Source organism: Bos indicus x Bos taurus, chromosome 24 (genome assembly GCF_003369695.1).
Source record: "Bos indicus x Bos taurus breed Angus x Brahman F1 hybrid chromosome 24, Bos_hybrid_MaternalHap_v2.0, whole genome shotgun sequence".
In the NCBI taxonomy this organism is placed as follows: Eukaryota; Metazoa; Chordata; class Mammalia; order Artiodactyla; family Bovidae; genus Bos; species Bos indicus x Bos taurus.
Window position 1 is genome coordinate 25,190,653 of NC_040099.1, and position 24,280 is coordinate 25,214,932.

Below are 24,280 nucleotides of genomic sequence, written 5' to 3' on the forward strand. Positions count from 1 at the left end.
AAATGTTCCCTTGATATCTCTAATTTTCTTGAAGAGATCTTTGGTCTTTCCCATTCTGTTGTTGTCCTCTATTTCTTTGCATTGGTCACTGAGGAAGGCTTTCTTATCTCTTCTTGCTATTCTTTGGAACTCTGCATTCAGATGCTTATATCTTTCCTTTTCTCCTTTGCTTTTTGCTTCTCTTCTTTTCACAGCTATTTGTAAGGCCTCCTCAGACAGCCATTTTGCTTTTTTGCATTTCTTTTCCATGGGGATGATCTTGATCCCTGTGTCCTGTACAACTTACGTAATATTAAACATCAACTGCACTTCAATTAAAAAGCAAAAATTAAAAAGAAAAGAAAAGAAACAGGTACGTAAAGCTTATAAGATTAGGATAGCTTTAGGTAAAATGCATGGCAAAAATAACCTAAGAGGTATAGTCAGATTAAAGCTCACTGGGGACTTCCCTGGTGGTTCAGTGGCTAAGACTCCATGCTACCAATGCAGGAGGCTCAGGTTCAATCTTTGGTCAGGGAACTAGACCCCACATGCCACAACTAAGAATTTGCATGCTGCAACTTAAAAAAAGATCCCGCATGCCCCTGTGAAGACAGAAGATCCCATGTGCTGAAACTGAGACCTGGTGCAGCCAAATTAAAAAAGAAAAAAAAAAAGCTCACTGGTCTTTCATGGAACACAGGAGAATACAGTTTTATATATATAGTTTTAATCATGCATATGTATATATATATATATATATGATTTTGAAACAAAAATATTTTTAAGCTTTTAATCAAAAGGTTAAAACCAAAAATAAATATTTAAATAAGGAGAGGTTAGTAAAAGTACAAACTTTCAGCTATCAGATAAATAAGGCCCAAGGATCAAATGTAAAATGTGGTGTTATAGTTGATAGCACTGTATTGCACAATTGAAATTTGCCAAGAGAGTAGAACATAAATGTTTTCACACACAAGAAAAATATGTGAGGTGATGGATGTGTCAGCTAACTTAATGGGGGAATCCTTTCACAGTGTATACACATGTCAAATCACCATAATATATACCAAGTATCTAACAATTTCATGTCAATTATACCTCAATAAAGCTGAAAAAAATTGTATTTTAATAAAGTATTTCAGATCCCCCTCATTCCGAAAGTCAATGGACATCATTTTCTCCTCATGTTACACAACTCTTTAGTTTCTAATTCTATGAATTACTGTTGCTTTGGCTTTTTCTACCCTACTCTTGGTTTTTCATTTGTTTATGGCCAATCTTGCCTTCTCAAAAACTTTTATCAGATATTCCATCTATATCAATTCCAAAAAGTTGCTCTCCCAGGCTGAATTCCACTCTGTGCCATCGACCTCAATCCAATCTTCCTGGGTCATCCAGAAAGATCCATTATCTATGGCATATGTGTGATATGCAAGGTACCTATGAAAAACTCATCCATACCCATGGCTTCAACCATCTCCCATACCCTTAGTAATTCCCTGTTAGATTTCTCTATCTTGAATGACCAGACCAGACACCAAGACATCATATGATCCACCACAGTGAGCCTGAAGCATTTCAAATGCTGCATGCCAAAAAGCAATTTCCACCACACTTCTCCATCTCACCCTCTTCAAGACATATTCCCTATTCTTGTTAAAGTCATTGCCATCCACCCAGTCATCTAAGAATGAATCCTGGGCACTAGCCCTTCTTTCCCTAGACCCACCTTCTTCTTGATCTCTCACAGTCAATCACCGAATCTCATTGCTTCCTAAGCCTCTCTTAGAATGATTCACTCTTGTCTATCATGGCTGAGAGAGTCTTGGTTTAGAAACGCTTTAATCCTTCTCTGAATTTCTTCAACAGTCTAACTGATCTCCCTACTCTTTTTCTGCCCCACTGATAATACATCTTCTGGACTGCAACCAGAGTGATAACCATCTCATTTCTGCACTAAAACCTTTGGTGGTTCCACATGACCCTTGGTATACATACCAAGTTCTTTAACACAGGAAAGACTCAAGGCTGGATTCTGCCTCCCTGTTCAATTTCATTATCTCCCCACTCTCAACCTAATTCTAACCAGTGGTTTCCTCCTTTCCTCATGCCTTTGCACATAGTGATCCGTCTGTTTAGAGCATCCTTCCCTTGCTGTCAGAGGCTGCACTAGCCCACACAGTCCCTTAGAAAGAAGCACCTTGCTGTACACCAGAAATCAACACAATATTATAAATCAAACATACTTTAATTAAGAAAGGAAGGAAGGGAGAATGGAAAGAGGGAAGGAAGAAACGGGCACCAAATCTGAGCAGATACTGCCAGTACTGTCTTGGTAGGTGGATGAATAGTACTTCATTCAAGAGATGAACGCCTCTTGATGAATATGATGCAAACTTAATTTCAGTCCCATTTTCCCCCCTCCCCAGGCACCTTTGTGTGGAGTACAACTTGCACAAGCTTCACAGCAGCCCTACTGCACAGGGTCACTTGCCCCCTATTATATATGCCTTTATATCTAGTTTGAGTTAAATGTCCTCCAATGGGCTCCCATAGCTCTTTGAACATATCATCAATCATAATATTTATTCCACTCTATATAATTAGCTTTTGATTTATAATTATCTCTACTGAAATGAGGCCTCCTAAGTTGTGTTAGTGAAAAAGAATCTGCCTGCCAATGCAAGAGACACAAAAGACATGAGTTCAGTCTCTGGGTCAGAAAGATTCCCTGGAGTGGGAAAGAGCAACCCACTCCAGTATCTTGCCTTGAGAATTCCATGGACAGAGGAGCCTGTGGGATACAGTCCTTGGGGTCCCAAAGAGTTGGACATGACTGAGCACACACACTGAAATATATGATGTTAGTCGCTCAGTCAATGTCCAACTCATTGTGACCCCATGGACTGTATAGCCCACCAGGCTCCTCTGTCCATAGGATTTTCCCAGCAAGAATACTGGAGTGGGTTGCCATTTCTTCCTCCAGGGGATCTTCTAGACCCAAGGATCCAACCCATGTCTCTGGCATCTCCTGTATACAGGTACATTCTTTACTGCTAAGCCACTGGAGAAGCCCAAATAAATGATACTTAAGCGAAAATTTCCCAAATGGCAGTTCCTAAACTGATGCTGGTCAGTGATATAATTTTTACTAATCCATGGGTAAAATGAGAATTTTGTTTAGTGTTTTCCATGACAATAAATTTCCAATACAGAAAACTTGTCCTTTCTTTTGGATTAGATTCTTCTGACTTTTTAGTATTAAAACATTATTTATTTTATAAAAAGAGGATGATAAAAAGAAAGTGGGTTCTTGTTAAATTCCTGACTTGGCAAAATAAAATGTTAGTAAAATAATGACAGTTCCTAGAGTTTTGTTTGTTTGGTGCTTGTTTTTCAGTCATGTGTTAAGTCTAAACATAGATGAAGCCTCTGCTTTAAAATAAAGACTAGCTTCCCAATCTTTATGTTCCAACTGTCCAATACAGAGTAGGCTTTCTGTAAATCTTGGCTGAATTAATCCCTTTACTGGTCAAATTAATCCCTTTACTTTATTAGTCAAAGACTAATCACTGCTCAGTCACATCTGACTCTTTGTGACCCTATGGATTATACAGTCCATGGAATTCTCCAGGCCAGAATACTTTCTCCAGGGGATCTTCCCAACCCAGGGATCAAACCGAGGTCTCCCGCATTGAAGGCTGATTCTTTACCAGCTGAGCCACAAGGGAAGTCCTTTACTGGTCAAAACTCAGCAAATATTTCATACAAAATCATTTGGTTCTGTTCATTCTTCATTTTGCTTATTTTTTTAACATAAGTATATTTAGGCAGGCTACAATCCATGGGGTCACAAAGAGACACAACTGATAATGCACACACACACACACACACACACTTAGCCACACAAAGCAACAAACAAAACCCTTAATGGCCATGTGAATCTTCCCTTGAAAATACCGTCATCCTATTCTGTTAGGAACACACGTTATTTGTGGACACTCCAAATTTCATACTAACCCAAGCTATCATCTAGAACATATGGAATAGTATGAGGCCACCTATATCTTTCTCCAATGATGGCATTTCTTTCTTGTATCTGTCAAAAATAAGTGGGAAAGGTATCAGTCAAAAATTATGAAACAAGCAATAGTTAACCCAGAAATAAAAGAAGTTTTAAGCTTTCCCAAGCAACCTAAGGGCTTCCTTGTAGCTCAGTGGCAAAGAATCCACCTGTCAATGCAGGAGACTCAGGTTCAATCCCTGAGTCAGGAAGATGTCCTAGAGAAGGGAATGGCTACCCACTCCAGTATTCTTGCCTGGAGAATTCCATGGACAGAGGAGGCTGGCGGGCTACAGTCATGAGGTTGCAAAAGAATCTTGACAGGACTTAGGAACTAAATAACATCAAGGCAACCTAAACAAATTTTCTGTGTGAAGCGACTTAGCAGCAGCAGCAGCAGCATGCACATATATGTGTGTATGTACATCTACTCTTATCACAACAAAAGTTTTAGGAGGAAATCATTAGCTTCTCTTTTTTAATAAGGAGAATGGCAAGCATTAATATTTCCTTTAATCTTATTTCACTTCAATTATTCATATTTTTACATATCCTTTTAAGTGTTAGTGCAACTTTATATGCCCAAAACCTCAGAGTTTGGAGCAGAGAAAGGTTTATTGCAGGGCCATGCAAGGAGATGGGTGGCTCCGGCCCCTCAAAACCCCTAACTCCCTGAAGGGTTTTGGCAAAGCATTTGTAAAGGCCAGATGAGTAAGAGGGAGGCACAAGATATGTGATCAGTTCATATACAATTCTGATTGTCTGATGGAAAATCATTAATTACTATCATTAACTTTGTTAATAAAGTTGAAGACGGAACCATGCAAAATCATGTAAATAATGATTTGTAAAACTGGACTATAAATATGGTAGATTCATAGACTAGTTTCCTATATTAAGATTTAAAAACATACAAGAAGAAAGTGATAGCAAAACTTCAATCATCTTGATCTTGCAATATGAAAAAAAGTTCCACATGAGCTATGCCAAAGTTTTCAAAAAGTTTTAAAATATTGAAATTTTTGGAGTAGAAAACATAATATTTCATTAACGTATTCATCCAGCCAATGAAATGAACACTGTTCAAGAGAAAAGAGATCCATTGGTAACAAAAGTACCAATGCCTCTACATTTCTCAGGCTTTAGTGAAGGAGACAAACAGCATGTAAGAAAAAAGTTTAAACAGGATCTATTTAATAGTAGCAGAGGAAATAAAAAGGGATATGTGAACAAGAATAAAGGAATTGGGGGGAGTGCATTAGATAAAGTGGTCAGGACAGAACTCTTTGAAAGGATGACATTGAAGGTGAAATGAGAGTGACAAGAAAGAGCCAGGCTTGAAAGGTTCCTTGGACATCACCTGAAGAACTATGGAGAGAGGTTAGTGACATTGTACAGGAGGCAGGGATCAAGACCATCCCCAAGAAAGAGAAATGCAAGAAGGCAAAATGGTTATCTGAGGAGGCCTTACAAACAGCTTTGAAAAGAAGAGAAGTGAAAGGCAAAGGAGAAAAGGAAAGATATACCCATTTGAATGTAGAGTTCCAAAGAATGCGAGGAGAGATAAGAAAGCCTTCCTCAGTGATCAGTGCAAAGAAATAGAGGAAAACAATAGAATGGGAAAGACCAAAGATCTCTTCAAGAAAATTAGAGATACCAAGGGAACTTTTCATGCAAAGATGGGCATAATAAAGGACAGAAATGGTATGGACCTAACAGAAGCAGAAGATACTAAGAAGAAGTGGCAAGAACACACAGAAGAACTCTACAAAAAAGATCTTCACGATGCAGATAATCATGATGGTGTGATCACTCACCTAGAGCCAGACATCCTGGAATGTGAAGTCAAGTGAGCCTTAGGAGCATCATGACAAACAAAGCTCATGGAGGTGATGGAATTCCAGCTGAGCTATTTCAAGTCCTAAAAGATGATGCTGTGAAAATACTGTACTCAATATGCCAGCAAATTTGGAAAACTCAGCAGTGGCCACAGGACTGGAAAAGGTCAGTCTTCATTCCAATCCCAAAGAAAGGCAATGCCTAAGAATGCTCAAACTACGGCACAATTGCACCCATCTCACACGCTAGCAGTAGAGTTAAATCGTGCAAGGCTGTGGGCCAATCTGGATATTATTCTAAATACAAGAGGAAGCCATTGAAGAGTTTCAAGGCGGGAAGTAAAAAGGTGGCATTGCTCATTTAAAAGATCACTTTGCTGTGGACGACAGGTGACAGGGACAGAGTGCAAAAGATTCTAGGGGATCAGCATTTGAAGTAGATAAAAAGAAGAGTGCATTCTTAGGAGTATAGACGCACTGTGGAGGTAGAAATGTTAGAACTTACTGATGGAGAGGACGGCAAGGTGAAGAAAAGGGAAGAAGCAAAGGTGACTCCTGGATTTTGTACTTATTATTCAGTGGAGTGGGGAGAGGGAGTGGTGATGAATTTACTAAGAGGGAAAGCTGGAGAGGGACAGCATGTGCGGGAAATCAGAGTTGAACTGAGGACTCATTATGCTTGAGGTATCTCATAAATATTCCAGAGGAACTGATGGATTAGCATCAGGATAGACCACTAGGGAACTTGGGGGAAGGAATGAACCAGAGTTATATATTTGGAGTCATCAGCATAGAGGTGACATTTAAACCCCTGATACAGGATTGGATCAAGAAGGGGAGAAGAGCAGACCAAGGACTAAACCTCAGATACTCTGTAGCTCTGATTCTTGAGTTGAAGTTCACATGGGGGTTGAGGGATGTTTAAACATGATACCTGTGTTCATCCGTGTGCTGTGATGGCGAGGTAAGAACCAGTACTCTTTATGAATATCTTAGGAGGATCTTTACGTGGCAACACTATTCTCAGCTATCAGAGTACAAGTCACAAAATCTCTCTCTTATGATAAAAAGCCAGATTCATTAAATTTACCAATTCAACTTAATTTTGCTTCAACTAGCTTTAATCAGTGAAGTTCTATTTAAAAACAAATATCTCATGTGTCCTTAGTCACTCAGTCATGTCCGACTCTTTGTGATTCCATGGACTATAGCCCACTAGGCTCCTCTGTCCATGGGATTTCCCAGGCAAGAATACTGCAGTGGGTTGCCATGCCCTCTTCCAGGGTGTCTTCCCAACCCAGGGATCGAATCCAGGTCTCCCACATTGTGGGCAGTTTCTTTACCATCTGAGCCACCAGGGAAGTTCATGAATACTGGAGTGGGTAGCCTATTCCTTCTCTAGGGGATCTTCCTGACCCATGAATCGAACCAGGGTCTCCCACATTGCAGGTGGACTCTTTACCAGCTGAGCTACCAGGGAAGCATTGCAATAATGAAAATCAATTAGATCAGTAAGAGCAAAGCATGCAAGATGAGTGACAGTCTTTAACCACAAAGAAATCTGAGTAATGAATGATGAAGATACCATTATGTGAATCCCTTAGCATATAATGTATTCATTGACTAAATGTGTCAACTATGATCCTACGTGCTTAGAGACAGTTGGGTTTAACAAAGCCCACACTGTCCCGTCATTGTCAGGTACTTGATTTCAGCTTGCAGTGATTAATTGAAAGTTCTTCCTTGCATTATTTCAACTCACCTCATCAAGTATGATGTCTCCCTCAAAAAGATCCAGTCCCAGATCTAAGAAGGAAGATAACAATTTTTGTTAGCAAATTGGATTCAAACTCCCCACTTAATAAAGAATGTAAAATTAAAAATCCACAAACCTTCATTGATATCAAATATATCCCGGTCAAGTCCATTATCTACATCTTTAACAAAAATAATAAAACACATTGAATGTTGTGTTTATGAAAGAAGAAAATCTTTATCAACCACTGATTAGAAGTGAGCAAGTTTCTTTTGTCTCATATAAGAGAGTACCATGCTCTGACTCAATATACATTGATTGATTGATTGATTGATTGAGAACCTCCCTTGAGTCAGGCTTGGGGCTATGGTGTTTTGCATACATATCCTCTTGTTTTACCCATGTCCCTTGAATGACAAATAACTTCAGGAATAAGGAATTTGTCACTCCATATAATATTAATTTGAAAGACTAGATTAGATGACTAGATAGGAAGCAAATGTTTACACAAGGTAAAATCAGTTCAAGCAACCCATATATGTATATTCCTTGCTAATAATGTACCTTGGAACTCTCAAGCAAAATTCCTAATCTGCATTTGAATTATTCTTAAGTTTCAAAAGGTAGATAATATGGCCAAACCTCTAAGTGTACAACTGAATAGGAAGAACATCAGGTCCATCTGATTTGGCACAAAGACAGCAAAAATAACAATAGTAGACATTTATGGGATGCCAATATGTCAGTCACTGTGTTTGGACTTTCTTATACCATCATCTTTTTTTTTTTTTTGCTGAGTATGTGGAACCCCTGAGCAGAAACAATAAAACGTTCTTCAGTAAATCAAAAGAAGCCAGTGCTTGATCAAAGTTCAGGGCAAGTATGCATTGTGCTTATCATTAAATGTGTCCTAAGTTCTCCTGTGCTGTTGCTCTATTCTTCACACGACCTTTTGCTGTGTGTGCTGTGCCATGCTCAGTTACATAGGGCAAAACTCAAAGTAGACTCACCAAAGATTTCTGGAGTTGGCTGGGAAACAAACACATAAGAAAATGATATTATTATGATGTCTGTGACATAGTCTTATTGATTCCAATTTCCATCTAGCCATCTGTGGGGTTTTGTTTTTTCCTTAATATTATGGATTAGTTTCTGGCATGTATTGAAGAGAACTAAATCAGAATCTAAGATAACTTTTGACCCAAGGGTCTTCTCATTTCATATAAAAAATGAAACAGTCTGTTGTATGAATTTGAAGGGCTGAAGCAAGAAGCCAAGTTCTCAAATTCAAAAGAAGGCAGAACATGAGTCCTGCCCTCCAATAAGTGTTCACATTAAACAGGGTTTTCTAAAGAATTCATGGAGCTTCATTTGAAAAATCTAATAACTTATTCTTGGCATTAAAATATTATAATTTATAATGATGCTTTAAACAGAAAATTTTATTGAAGATCTCATTAACCATGGTTTAATTTCACATTTTACTCAAGACTCTGTCTTCGAAGTCAATACCAAATACTTCAGGAAAAAAAAAAATCTATGGCTATACTTTGCAAATGAAGTAAACAAACTGAAAATAGATTCTCTACAGGTGACCAAATGAAGGGCTCCTCAGTGGCTCAATGGTAAAGAATTCACCTACAAAGGCAGGAGACACAGGAGACGCGAGTTTGATGCCTGGGTCGGGAAGATTCCTGGAGAAGGAAATGACAACCCACTCCAGTATTCTTGCCTGGAGAATTCCATGGACAGAGGAGCCTGGTGGGCTACAGTCCACGGGGTCACAAAGAGTCAGACACGACTGAAGCAAGTGGGCAGCAGCAGACCGAATGAAACCCAGACCACATACCCAGCAGAAAAACTAAGTAAATTTGAGATTTCTGAATGAAGTCTAGTTTTAAAAGCTCATGGACTTGTAGACAGTTGGTCTGGGTTTTATTCCTGCTTCTACCAATTACCAGCAAGTCAGTTCACCTTCCTGGTACTCGGATACTCAGAGTATCTGTACAATGTGGTCAGTGCTGGCTTTCTGGGTATTCTGACAGTTACACGATATAATGTGAAAGAATGTGGCAAACTATAATAAAATGTCATACAAATGTAAGGGACAATTTTATTTAAATACAGATTACCTGTAGGTTCTAGAATCTCCATGCTAGAATCAACTGGGGTATCTGGGAAGCAGTGAGGATAAATTGGTTGGATGGTGACCATCCTTTTTTATATTAACTAGTGTCTTGATTCGGAGAAGGCAATGGCACCCCACTCCAGTACTCTTGCCTGGAAAATCCCATGGATGGAGGAGCCTGGTAGGCTGCAGTCCATGGGGTCGCTAGGAGTCAAACACAACTGAGCGACTTCACTTTCACTTTTCACTTTCATGCATTAGAGGAGGAAATGGCAACCCACTCCAATGTTCTTGCCTGGAGAATCCCAGGGACGGGGAAGCCTCATGGGCTGCCGTCTATGGGGTCGCACAGAATCGGACACGACTGAGCGAGTTAGCAGCAGCAGCAGCAGTGTCTTGATTGTCTCACACCTTGGCCACACACAGGCACACCTCACAGAGGAATGCCAACACACCTCCCGAAAACCATTATCAAGCATTCATTCATAATTTCAGTTTTAATGAGTCTCCCACGGTATCTCTTGTTCTCACTGCTGTAGTTCTGTTCACAGAATATTAGTTCAACATAATAATTGTTATTTAAAAATCACAACTAAAGATTCTCCCCAGGCATTTGAAACTTCATTTAAAACCTCAGTTATGGTTACCAGGGGATGTTGGAGGGAGAGATAAGTTGGGAGAGTGGGATTGACATATACAAACCACTTACATAAAATAGGTAACTAATAAGGACCTACTGTATAGCACAGGGAACTCTACTCAGTACTTTGTAATGGCCTACATGGAAAAAGAATCTTTAAAAAAAAGAAAGAAAGAGTGGATTATATGTATAACTGATTAACTTTGCTGCATACCTGAAACTAACACAACATTGTAAATCAACTACACTCCAAGAAAAATAATAAATAAAACCTCAAGTTGGTTTGTGGTACCAGCTACCTGTCATTGTAGAAAGATTGGTCTAGCCTGATGAAGAAGAGAGATTCCATGCTACAAGACTTAAGCACTGGCTGTGCCCATGACATTCATTATTCACTCTGTCATGTCTCACATTCCTATAACAGCAATACATATCACATTCCTTAGTAAAAACGGAATGATTTTCAAGTTTCCATCTTATCGTAAGAAAACTTGTTACACAACAATGAAACTGCAGAGAAAACAATTTTATCTCATGTCCCTGACTTTTCCTCTGGTGTGTCTTCTTCTCACTCCCAGTACTCTGCCTGCCCCTGCTCACCAAAAAAAAAAAAAAAATTGAATTTCATTAACATTTTGAAATTCCTTTAAAAGCAAAAAACAAACAGGTTGTTCTTTAGTAATCACTATCAACTATCCCCAATTTTTCTAATTTTTTCCCCTACATTGTTTCCTTACCATGCCAGAAACCAAGAGGAGGGCAGCAGAGCACAGAAACCAAGGCAGATACCAAGAAGTCATGCTGTCACTTCCAGCTGAAAGCTGTGAACTCTGAAATTCAGAGCAGCATTTACTTCTTAAAAGGCAAACATCATAACGTATAGCCTTTGATCTTAATGATACCTCTGGCAGGTCAGCGGACTGCAGTAGTAATACCTCCAATCAAAAAGTTAAAGTCCAATATCCTTAGCACAGCTCTGCAGAGCTCATTGGTTGTTTTTTGTAGGTTTTTATTTCCCCTGTGTCAACATTCAATAGCCAAGCTCCTGACTGAGAACTGTTAACAAAATAAGTTCTCTAATGTGTAATACTGGGCCCCAAGATTATTAAGTGCCACTTGAGAACAATAATATCAAGTTAATTTCTAATCTCAATCTTTCAAATGTAAACATTTGTGAAGTTCTTTCTGCTCTTCTAGCCCTGAGCTGCTTTAACATATCTAGTTACGGCCATCACTGTTTGTTGTTCATTCATTTAATAAAAATGTATTGATTTATAATACAAAATCCATTAATGTCCTAGAAATTGGGCATACTTGACATTCACAAGTAAAGTAGCAAAACAAGAACACATGTCCCTCCTGAGTATTCCCATCAAGCAAAGTCAAGAGAATACTAAAAAACCAATGTTCCCAACCCATCTCTCAGTTCTTGCTCACTTCTTCTTCTTGGGGTAATTTCTCTTTAGAGACAATCTGCTTTCTTATTTCCCAGAGTTTCACTCTCAACTTAAGTGTGATGTAGGATAATACTTTTGAAAAGTGAATTTTTTTTTCCCTCAGTATTTCCTTCAGTCAAGACCAGTCTTTGCTCATTCTGCACTAATAAAAAAAGATCAGAGGACTTCCCTGGTGGCTTAGTGGTAAAGAATCCACCTACCAATGCAGGAGATATGGGTTCAATCCCTAGTCCAGGAAGATTCCATGTGCCACTGGGCAACTAAGCCCATGTACCACAACTAGAGTCCCAGGCCCTAGAGCCTGTGCTCTGCAACAAGAGAGGCTACCACATGAGAAGTCCTTGCATCACAACTAGAGAGAAGCCTCCCTCGCTGCAACTAGAGAAAAGCCCATCAGCAGCGAAGACCTAGCACAGCCATAAATAAATAAAGGATCTGAAAAGACATGATGCACAGACAAAAGACCTACTTTGGGAAGGGAGGATTCTTTGCGAATATAAGCAACTCAGCCCACCCTCTGAGAATAGGAAAAGAGTTAAAAGGGAAAGTTAAAGATGGTAGGGATGATCAATTTCTCACTTGTTCCTGGCGAACATGCAGATAGTTTGTGGGATCCAAAATCAAACACACCTATTTACTGCTAAGAGATCCAAGGGAACAACATGCTCTACAAAAGAAGTCATGTCTTCAGTGTGTGTGTCTGTTAGTCTCTCAGTTGTGTCCGGCTCTTTACAACCCCATGGACCATAGCCTGCCAGGCTCCTCTGTCCTTGAAATTCTCCAGGCAAGAATACTGGAGGGGTTGCCATTCCCTTCTCCAGGAGATCTTCTCGACCCAGGGATAGACTTCGGGCCTCCTGCATTGTGGGCAGACTCCATACTGTCTGAGCCACCAGTGGAGGAGAATAAATCCTCCGAGGCCGAGAGTGCCCAGAAGTAACAAAGAAAAGGACCAGGCCTGACGGGCCATGTGGATAGGAATGTCTCCACAGCAGACTGCACAGAATGACAGCCAGCCCAGACAGAGGGATGGAAGTTTTGGAGGATGCTTGTGAAGACAGATGACATCAGGAGCAGATGGGGCCTCGGCTGTTAAGTTTAGGCACAAGCCTAGGGGTAAAAGAAATCTTGAATTTGCTACAATTAAATGTCTCCACTTGTGTGGATAGGGACCCAAAATGATAATGTTGGTTACAAAACGCTAAAGGTATTTATTACACGTGTCTGTTTTGTGAGCTGAGATGTGAAGCTGAGACTCCTGACTGCATTCCGTATGTGTCAGGACAAGCAGTTCACATTTGAAGTTGGGGAACTGGAAGCAGGAAGAGAGGAGGCAGCATCCTAGGACTGATGGAGTCTGTTTTGAACCCTAATTATTAATACAACAAACGGGCACAGCCTCGCTACGAATCTCAGAGTCGTGGAGGCACAGCTGAAATCCAACTATAATGTGTTTTGACAACAATTAATGGATGGCTTTTACATTTCCTTCTTTCTGGGGTTGTCAGTGACACTCTTTAACGCAGAAATTATACTTGAGCTGGTCTAACACACCTCTGGTTTTATCCCGCCCCCTAGGAAAATTTTTCAAGCTCATCTCGGAACCTGAAGTTGGATCCCGGGAAAACATCTCTATCTCTGGTTCTTGGTCCTCCCCTGGTCTTCCTTTCTCCCAGGTAGTATGAAAGGAACAGGGATTCATAAACAGAAAACCCAGGGCTTGAGATTCTTTGCCTTATGAATTGTTCTGAAAGCATCTTAAACCATCGGGAAATCATATTTCCCTTAGGAATGTAGTTCTATGGATCCTCAGGGAATATGAGTTCATTCTAGACCTGAGAGTAGCAGGCCATGAGTAAAGAACTTTCTAACAAGAAATAGCAGAGAGATTGCAACAGAGATCCAAAAGCCTTTGTATCTTTCTTCTTGTAATACCTGTTTCCTTCACTTGATTCTCTTTCCAGAAATAAAAAATATTTTTTTCAAAACAGACTCATAGATACAGAGAATAAACACATGGTTACCAGAGGAGACAGGGTGAGGGGAGTAAAGAGACAGAGGAAAGAGATTAAGAGACACAGACTTCCACTTGCAAAACAAATGAGTCATTTGTATGAAGTGTGCAGTTCAGGGAACACAGTCAGTAAACATGGCGTATCTTCGTCTGGTGACAGATGGTGACTAGACATGTAGTGGTGAACATTTCGAAATGCATAGAAATACTGAGTCAGTATGTTGTACAACAGGAACTAACACAGTGTTGCAGGTCACATACGCTTCAAAAACAAACACATTCATAGAAAACAAGATCAGATGTTCAGTTCCTAGAGATAGGAGTGGGGGAGGGGAATTGGATGAATACGGGAACAAGCCTCAGACTTCTAGTCATAAGATAAATAAGATCCACTCACTTTCTGAGACGGTCCACATCCTGTCCATGAAATACGTATCTCTCTAGATAAACTTTCACTTAAAAAGAGATAATAAGTACTACGGATATAATGTACAAATGGTAAATATAATTAACACTGCTGTATGTTATATATGAAAGTATATATATGAGTAAATTCTAAGAGTTCTCATCACAAGGAAACTACTTTTTTTCTACTTCTTTAATTTTGTATTTACATGAGATGATGGATGCTCAGTAAACTTATTGTGATCATCGTTTCATGATGTAGGTAAGTCAAATTATTATATATGTCATCAAGTCACCTTAACTTTACACAGTCCTGTATGTCAATTATATCTCAATAAAACTGGGTGAAAAAAAGTTTTGTAAGTTATTTTATTAGTTTCCCAATATTAGACTTATGAAATCTTATAAACACTTGTATAATGTATTGGGAAAGTACACAAATTTAAATTTAACTAAATGGATCTATGAAAAAGTAAACGAATGGGGAGTGTGGTGATTGTAGAAGTCCCTGGGCAGCTAGCGGGACACAAATTCAATAGTGTCCCAGCCAAGTGAAGGGCAGAAGAGCTCCTAAGACATCTGCATCCCCATGTGTCGAGCAGACAAAATAACATTCTTCACACAGATCTTCTAAGCCCCTCCCCAAAATCACCATCTCTTATTCCATTTTCTAAAATCATGGTATGTTTCCGTATTATTCAGGATTTTCCAGAGAAGCAGAACTGATAGGATATATATATAGATAGAGAAATTTATTTTAAGGAATTGGCTCATGTCATTGCAGAGGCTTGCCAGTCCAAAATCTGCAGAGTGAGCCAGCATGTTGGAGACCTAGAGAAAAGTTGATGTTGCAGACTTAAAAAAGGAAAAAAAAGTTCAAAGGCAGTCTGCAGGCAGAATTTCCTCTTCTTCTGGGGACCTCTGTCTCTCATTGCTTTAATCCTTCAATGGATTAGATGAGGCCCACCCACAGGAGGAGCAAGTCATCTGCTACTCAAAGTCTACTAATTTAAATGTTAGTATCACCTAAAATACTTTCACAGGGACATTTATATCTGTGTTTGACAAATATCTGGACACTGTGGCCTAGCCAGGTTGACACATGAAATGAACCATCACAGTTTTGCTGCTCTTCTTTTATTTCCTGGACTCTTGATGATCACCTGTTTATGGATGGCTACTTGTCACACTAGAGGTGACTACTGTTGCCACTTAATACAAGTGTCTCGACTGTCAGCTATAACCCTGGCTGAAGACACAGATGTTATTTATTACAGTTCATGAGGAGCACCAAGGACAATACAGTCACACCTTTGATGCTAGAGAAATATCAAAGGACAAAGAGTAATCTTTCAGATTTCAAGAAGCCAGTAGGCTGAGACCCTGAGGAACAATTCTGTTCTTATACCAAATGATCCTACTTCAAATCTCTGTGCTTGTTTCATACTAAGAGGCAGCCCATAAAGAAAGAGTGGGTGGGGAGGGTGGAAATTGCTGTGGCACAGTGAGATAAACAGCTTCCTCCCACCACTACAAGAGGGCCGCCAGGTGGCTTGCAAAGTTCTCCAACCCTAGTCTAGTTCAGTTGGCTTGGTGTCATTAAGAATTCACCCCAAGCTCGAACAAGTCCACAGGAGGCATCCATTGCCTCTGTGATGGAAATGGTCCCAGCTGAGAGGGCTCCTAAGCTAATACCTGTACATCTACTTTCTGGGACTGTTCAAGAGGTTTAATGACCTCAGGGATTTCCCTGGATATCCAGTGGTTAAGAACTCTGCCTACCAGGGAGAAGGGCAGGGGGAAAGGATAATTAGGGAGTTTGAGATGGACATGTACACACTGCTATATTTACAGTAGATAACCAACAAGGACCTGCAAGTTCCCAACAGGGAACTCTGCTCAATGTTATGTGGCAACCTGGATGGGAAGGGAGTTTGGGGAAGAATGGATACACATATATTATGACTGAGTTGCTCTGCTCTGAACCCGAGACTATCACGTTGGTAATCAGCTATACTCCAATATTAAATAAAAAGCTAAAAAAAAAATGTTTAAAAAAAACACTCAGCCTTCCAATGCAGGGGGCACAGATTCAGTCTCTGGATGGGGAAGTAAGATCTCACAAGTCACATGGTACAGCCCAAAAAAAGAGTTTTTATGTCCTCAAACTCCAATCCAGTTTTCTACTCCTGTATCTCAGGCCTGCAAAGACTTGGAAGAAGGAATTAATCACTCTTCTTTCTGGCTGCACTTATGTATGACAGTCATTACCCAAAGTTATAGTTATTATATATATTATATAGTCAAGGCTGTATATTGTCACCCTACTTATTTAACTTATATGCAGAGTACATCATGAGAAACGCTGGGCTGGAAGAAGCACAAGCTGGAATGAAGATTGCCAGGAGAAATATCAATAACCTCAGATATGCAGATGACACCACCCTATGGCAGAAAGAGAAGAAGAACTAAAAAGCCTCTTGATGAAAGCGAAAGAGGAGGGTGAAAAAGTTGGCTTAAAGCTCAACATTCAGAAAACTAAGATCATGGTACCTGGTCCCATCACTTCATGGCAGATAGGTGGGGAAACAGTGGAAACAGTGGCTGACTTTATTTTTCTGGGCTCCAAAATCACTGCAGATGGTGATTGCAGCTATGAAATTAAAAGATGCTTAGTCCTTGGAAGGAAAGTTATGACCAACCTAGAGAGCATATTAAAAAGCAGAGACATTACTTTGTCAACAAAGGTCTGTCTAGTCAAGGGTATGGTTTTTCCAGTGGTCATGTATGGTTATGAGAGTTGGACTGTGAAGAAAGCTGAGCGCCAAAGAATTGATGCTTTTGAACTGTGGTGTTGGAGAAGACTGTTGAGAGTCCCTTGGACTGCAAGGAGATCCAACCAGTCCATCCTAAAGAAGATCAGTCCTGGGTGTTCACTGGTAGGACTGATGATGAAGCTGAAACTCCAATACTTTGGCCACCTGATGCGAAGAGCTGACTCATTGGAAAAGACCCTGATGCTGGGAAAGATTGAGGTCAGGAGGAGAAGGGGATGACAGAGGATGAGATGGTTGGATGGCATCACCGACTCAATGGACATGGGTTTGGGTGGACTCCAGGAGTTGGTGATGGACAGGGAGGCCTGGCGTGCTGCGGTTCATGGGGTCACAAAGACTTGGACACAACTGAGTGACTGAACTGAGATTTATATATACTATATATAAACCACTCACTGAAATTTGTAACTGCCAGTGCTTGGCACTTAATAGGTGTTTGGTAAACACTTATTGGAAGAAATGAGAATGAACTATTGAAAAATCAGTATCTGGGAATTTCTCTTGTTATAGATCTACCCCAGTGGCACTAGGCATGTGACATGTTTTTCATGGGCACAGAAGCCAATAAAACCACATGCTTTTGTCCTGTATGTTTTTGTCCAATAAGAATTAACATTTCCCACTGGGAAGAAAAGTAAGCTTTGTTATGACCTATTGTTCTGGGTTGCCTGTGCACAGATCAAGTTTTCACAGTTTCCTTGGGCCAAATCAGACTTACGTGCAAAGTGACGTAAGAGTCCTTCCCAGGGGTGGGGTTGTGTGTGTCCAACACGAACATGGTGTAAAAAGCTATTCATCAATATGGCAGTATTCAGTGTAAGCTCACTCCATTTATTTTTGAGGAAATTTCTGCCAAATACCCAATTACCATAGTTTGTCAGTTGTTCTTTAAGTAAATATGGGTTTTTTATGTAATGAGAAAAGCAGCTAGTTTAGTTCATATCTCAAAAAACATATAAGTATTTTTCCTCAAAACCATGTATCTTGAGCGCATGGCTCATTGGCTATTTGGCTCAGCTAAGGTGACACTCTTAAGCCCTTAGATACAATCACTAAAGTGCAATTTATCTGATTTAACAATGAGCAGGTGACACCTTCCATGTGCCCATGCGTCATCCAGCTTGTTTTTCCCTGAACTGGCTTTTTGTTTCATTTTGTTTCACAGTGTCCTGCGAAGGTAAGCCATCCAGACATGTGCTAAAATGACAACTACTGTGCAAAGAATACATACATGACACTGTCTGCCAAGGGACAACAGAAAGAGAGCAGGAGGTAAACAGGGTCCCATGCAGCGCGCAAGCCTGGACTGGTGCCGTCGGGGAGGAACTGGACTCGGCTGCATTGGGTCTCAGCATCAGTGGCACTGCTCAGGCCTTCACTCCCTCTGGAGGGAGAAAACTTGCTGGACAGAAGCAAAGGAAATTTGAGAGGTTAGTTCTCTTTCTTCCTTCTGTTTTCTGGGCTCCAGCTTTGAACACGCAGTAAGATTCAGCCTGAGCCACTTAAACCACAAAAACTACTGAGAAAGAAAAGCTTGATTGTATGATTCACTTCATTGTCGTCAGCTGTGAATAGAAGAGATCCCTGAAGCACTCAGCCATGTGTCTGTCTCCTGGTCCTTCTTATCATGTGTGCAGTCCTCTACAGCTGTCCACCAACCTTTTCTCTTTTTTTTCATTAATTAATTTTTATTGCAGTGTGGTTGCTTTACACTGTCGTGTCAGCTTCTACTGCACAGCAAAGTGAATAAGCCATCTAGCCCCTCTTTTGGACTTTCTTCCCATTTAGGACACTACAGTGCATTAAGTAGGGTTCTCTGTGCTACACAGGATGTTCACATCAATTGTCCATTTTATACGTGTTATCAATAGTGTATAAGGTGTCAGTCCCAATCTCCCAATTCCTCCCACCCCATCTCTTCCCCTTTGGTATCCATCCCCAACATTTTCTCTTGAAACCCATTTTCATTCTGAAAAATGAGGAAATCCCAAAGAAATTTTATTGTTCTGAGTTATCACACAGTACTGACCTTAATAAAAATTAAAAACTGAGAAAAATTTTAAATGAGCATAATTTATTTTAAAATAACAATTTAAGGGGCTTCCCTTATGGCTCAGTGGTAAAGAAATCTGCCTGCCAAAGCAGGCGACATGAGTTCAATATCTGGTCCGGGAAGATCCCACATGCCATGGAGCAACTAAGCCTGTGGAGCACCTAACCACAACCACTGAAGCTGGGCACTGGAGACTCCAGGGCATGTGGGATCTAGTTCCCTGACCAGGGATGGAACTCAGGCCCCTGCATTGGGAGCTCAGAGTCTTAACCACCGGGTCACCAGAAAAATCCCAGGTCAAAAGTTCAGTATTTTACAAAAGTAGTTTGGCCTGTGGAGCCCTAATAGGGTCTCAGGGACATTCAGGGGTCTGTGGACCATATTTTGAGAGCTGTTGCCTTATAGCGAGGGGAAAATAGAACCAGACTCAAAATGACTGGGGTTTAAGCCTTTAGCTAAGAGCTTCACCTATTTATTAGCCACCTGAGCATGGGAAAGAAACTCTCTGAGTCTCAACATTTTTTATGTATGAAATAGAAATAATAAAACAAATGGGCATGTTCAGTATGCTTTTAAAGTTATACACATAAAGTTAGTGCCTGGAATCCCAGTGGGTGCTAGTGGTAAAGAACTCACCTGCCAACACAGGAGACATAAGAGATGTAGGTTTGATCCCTGAGTTGGGAAGATCCCCTGGAGGAGGGCATGGCAACCTACTCCGGTATTCTTGGCTGCAGAATCCCACAGACAGAGGAACCTGGTGGGCTACAGCCCATAGAGTCACAAAGAGTCAGACATGACTGAAGCATGCACACACGCAGTGCCTGGAATATAGATCAAACTAGGATATGAACCTGGAGAAGGCAATGGCACCCGACTCCAGTACTCTTGCCTGGCAAATCCCACGGATGGAGGAGCCTGGTGGGCTGCAGTTCATGGGGTCGCTAAGAGTCAGACATGACTGAGCGACTTCAATTTCACTTTTCACTTTCATGCATTGGAGAAGGAAATGGCAACCCACTCCAGTGTTCTTGCCTGGAGAATCCCAGGGACAGGGGAGCCTGATGGGCTGCCATCTATGGGGTCGCACAGAGTCGGACATGACTGAAGTGACTTAGCAGCAGCAGCAGCAGGATACGAACCAGAGATTCATAAAACTCTGGTAAAGGAGTTCATAAAAAGGAACTCTTGTAAATGAGCTCATGAACAAAGGAAATAACCAGAAACTAATCTGTATCTTTAGGGATTTTTCTGGTGACCCAGTGGTTAAGACTCTGAGCTCCCAATGCAGGGGGCCTGAGTTCCATCCCTGGTCAGGGAACTAGATCCCACATGATGCAACCAAGAGTCTGCATGCCACAACTAAAGACCTCGAATGCTGCTACAAAGATCGGAGATCCCACGTGCTGCAACTAAGACCTGGCACAGCCAGATAAATTATTTTTTTTAAAAACTAAACTATTCTTTAATTAATATATTCATGCATTCGTTACTGAAGGAAGTCAGACAGAGAAGGAGAAGTATCATAAGACATCCCTTATACATGGAATTTGAAAAGAAATGCTACAAATGAATTTATAAAACAGAAAAAGACTCACAGACTTAGAGAACAAACTTATGGTTGCCAGGGGGAAGGATGAGGGGAAGGGATAGTTAGGGAGTTTGGGATGGACATATACACACTGCTGTATTTAAAGTGGACACCAAGCTCATGGAACTCTGCTCAATGTTATGCAGCAGCCTGGAGGGGAGCAGGTTTCAGGGGAGAATTGATCCATGTATATGAATGGCTGAGTCCCTTGGCTGTTCACCTGAAACAATCACAGCAATGTCAATCAGCTATACCCCAATACAAATATAAAGTTCAAAAAACATTCATGCATTTGTTCCAAAATATTTATAGAGAGCCACAGCCAGACACTGTGCTAGATGATGGAGATGTAGAAACAAATGACACGAGCCCTGCTCTGAAACAGTTTACAGGGACATTTAAATCAGCTGTAAGAACTCAATCTGATGAGTGTCATTTAAAACAAAAAACAGCAGGTATGCTCCAAGTGCCAAGGTCAAGCAGTGAAATACTTGCTTGGAGTCTATATCTGGATTTAGAAAATCAGTTTAAAAGGAGAGATGGGCTCCTGAGCCAATACTAGGGGAGAAGAATACAGACAGCCTGACTTTGACGAGGTTTACAGGTCACCAAAGTGCCCAGTAAGCTAAGAAGGGAGCCCCATCATCCTGAACTACAAATTCTGCCCTCAGATGGGGAAGAGAGTCACTTTTGTTGTGACTTTCAGGCCCCCACCACGGCAGTGAGAAGCAGAAGCAGTTGATCCTCATACACACATCATGGGAACCTGCAGCCACAAATAATGCTCAGCTGTTCTATGACCAGGGCTTCCCAGGTCTCAGTGGTAAAGAATCCACCTGCCAATGCAAGAGACGTGAGTTTGATCCCTGTGTCAGGAAGATCCCCTGGAGAAGGAAACAGCAACCGACTCCAGTACGCTTGCCTGGGAAATCCCATGAACAGAGAAGCCTGGAAGGCTACAATCCATGGAGTTGCAAAAGATTCAGACATGACTTAGTGACCTAAACGACAACACCACTGTGGGTTCTGGGTCCTCGAGTTTTGGACTTTGTGTGGCCAGAAGGGAAAGGTGTGCATGGAGGAGGCAAGATGTGATTCACTGCAGGTTTGGGTAAGAATAGAAGGGAAAGAAAAACATTTGCTTCAAGTGTCCTAAGTTAAGCCACTGGTCAGTGTTTCCATGGAGCTGAGTCCCAGATGAGAGTTCTGAAGGGTTATGAATGGGCCTGGGACACGAAAGAATGATACCTCACAGATACAGCTGACTAAGTCATCATTGTTTTCAGACAAAGCGGGCAGGACATACAGGCTACTGTTTCATCTTCATCTGAGAAAGGATAGAGGATAGAGATAATGAGCTAATGTGGAAATAAGTGTCATCTTACAAGTGGGCTTAGGGAATTTACTACCAGCACTACACATTTCAGGTCTGAGGACCAGGAGCCAACAATAACCTTCCTATCTCAGCAACTGGCCCTCAAACCACTCCTGTAGAGACTTTAGAAACTTCTGAGAATGATTCTATCATAGATTATCTTTTGACTTACATAGGTATTTTCCAGTATGAGTTTATGAACAAGGAAGAATTTGGAAAGACAGATAAGTTCTCATTTGTACCTTTATATCATGGTATCCTTATGAAATGTATGGTTAAATGTTTGGATGGATGGGTAGGTGGGTTCGGGGTGGTTTGGTGTGAAATGTGAACTTGAGAGCTAAAGATGAAATACATTTTGGAGGAAATTAAAATCTTCTAAGGAAGGGTACATCAGGAGAGCTGTCTGAGGGTCGTTTGCCCAGAGAATGGAGAGCACAACTCCAAGTCAGAGTGCTAGCCTTGATCTGGAGACTGAAAATCACTGTGAACATCTCAAATACTCCAGGACACTTACTTTCTAACTGATACGGTATCAGAAAATTTAGGGAACTTAGAGATAAGAGGGGCCTTTCCAGGTAGCTTGGCTGGTAAAGAATCTGCCTGAAATGCAGGAGACTCCAGTTCGATTCCTGGGTCTGGAAGTTCCCCTGGTGAAAGGATAGGCTAACCACTGCAGTATTCTTGGGCTTCTCTAATGGCTCAGACAGTAAAGAATCTGCCTGCAGTGTAGGAGACCTGGGTTCGATCCCTAGGTTAGGAAGATCCCCTGGAGGAGGGCATGGCAACCCACTCCCAATATTCTTGCCTGGAGAATCCCCATGGACAGAGGAGCCTGGCGGGCTACCGTCCATGGGGTTACAAAGAGCTGGACATGTCTGGGCCACTAAAGACAGCACAGTACAGAGATCAGAGACAGTCTCAGAATCTCTCAGGTTTGAGAGTTATTTGGTGTCTATAATCCTCCCACATAATAATTCATGACGGGAGGGTATCCCTCACCATCCATTGAGCTTAACTTGAGATCCATAGCCACCAAGAGAATTCAGGGGTTCTAATTGAATTAAACAGAGGAAATAATTACATCTTAATATCATTCACTTCTAGTTAAAATGTAACATTTCCCTCCATCACAAACATAGGCTACAAATCCTAGTGGTAACTGTAACTTTGTCATCAATAAAAATAACAAATATTTTCAAAGAGGTATGGGGCAGGAGTAAAGTGGATGTGGCTATAAAAGGGTGATACATGCTAATAGTAATGTCTGCATTTCCATTATATCAATGTCAATATTCTGATTGTCATACTGTTCTTTAGTTTTGCAAGGCATTACCAGCGAGGACACTGGATAAAGAGTATGTGGACTATCTCTGTATTATTTCTTACATTTCATATGACTCTAGTTATCCCAAAATAAAGTTTAATTTTAAAGACAAAAAAAACCCAATATTTTCATATCAGATCAATGTGTTGATATCTCAAAATATTCTTTATACTCATTGCTGATGTGAATTATGGTAGTTATGAGGACTGCAGCTAGATCTTGACATTTAATACATTAATAAACATTAGTATTATTGTCACAAATGTATTTGTTTTGATAACTGTATCTTAATATAATTGATTTTCTTTGTAATTCTACATATTTTATTTCATGCATTTGAAACTTTATTCTGAGAAGGGATCTGGCTTTATCAGACTAACAAAGGGGTTTGTGGCCCAAAAATGTTAGGATGGAAGCTGCTTCCTTCCACAGTGGCCCATCTCCCCCGATGGACACCGCACTGAATTCTCTTGAAAGAATAGGCAGTTTTTTCATGACAGTTCCAGGCAGCGGCCCAAACCATCAACTCAGAGGACTGTAAGCAAGCTGTTTTACCCACTAGGCACCATAGAAACAGGGCCTAGAGCCAATGAGCTTGAACAATGAGCTGTCCACACAAACGCTTGAGACAGATCTAGGGTGAAAAAATTTCCTCTCAGCTAACAACAAAGCTATAGATGTGAAATTAATAAATGTCAGGTTAAATGTTGTACCAAATCTCCTGTGTCAAACTCATTTGTCATCTCGTTTAATATTCATAACTATTTTTGCATTTGAAAAAAATTTACAGACAAGACTTTCTCACTTTGTAAAG

The 24,280-nt window shown here is 40.6% G+C and overlaps 1 protein-coding gene across 6 annotated transcripts in view; it reads right to left on the bottom strand.

Moving 5' to 3' along the window:
- MEP1B (meprin A subunit beta) overlaps positions 1-11,429 on the bottom strand; it is a 36,185-nt gene extending 24,756 nt beyond the window's left edge. The window contains exons 1-5 of one of the 6 annotated variants that reach the window (XM_027526025.1): positions 11,145-11,424; positions 8,650-8,668; positions 7,776-7,820; positions 7,646-7,689; positions 4,003-4,081 (exon numbers count right to left, since the gene is read on the bottom strand). In XM_027526025.1, coding sequence (XP_027381826.1) covers positions 4,003-4,081; positions 7,646-7,689; positions 7,776-7,820; positions 8,650-8,668; positions 11,145-11,207 — 250 coding nt within the window. In that variant the 5' untranslated portion in view covers positions 11,208-11,424. Of the gene's footprint in view, positions 1-4,002; positions 4,082-7,645; positions 7,690-7,775; positions 7,821-8,649; positions 8,669-11,144 lie in introns of all 6 variants that reach the window. The other 5 variants (XM_027526026.1, XM_027526027.1, XM_027526028.1 and 2 more) reach the window with 5 other exon arrangements.
- Between the last annotated feature and the right edge of the window lie 12,851 nt (positions 11,430-24,280).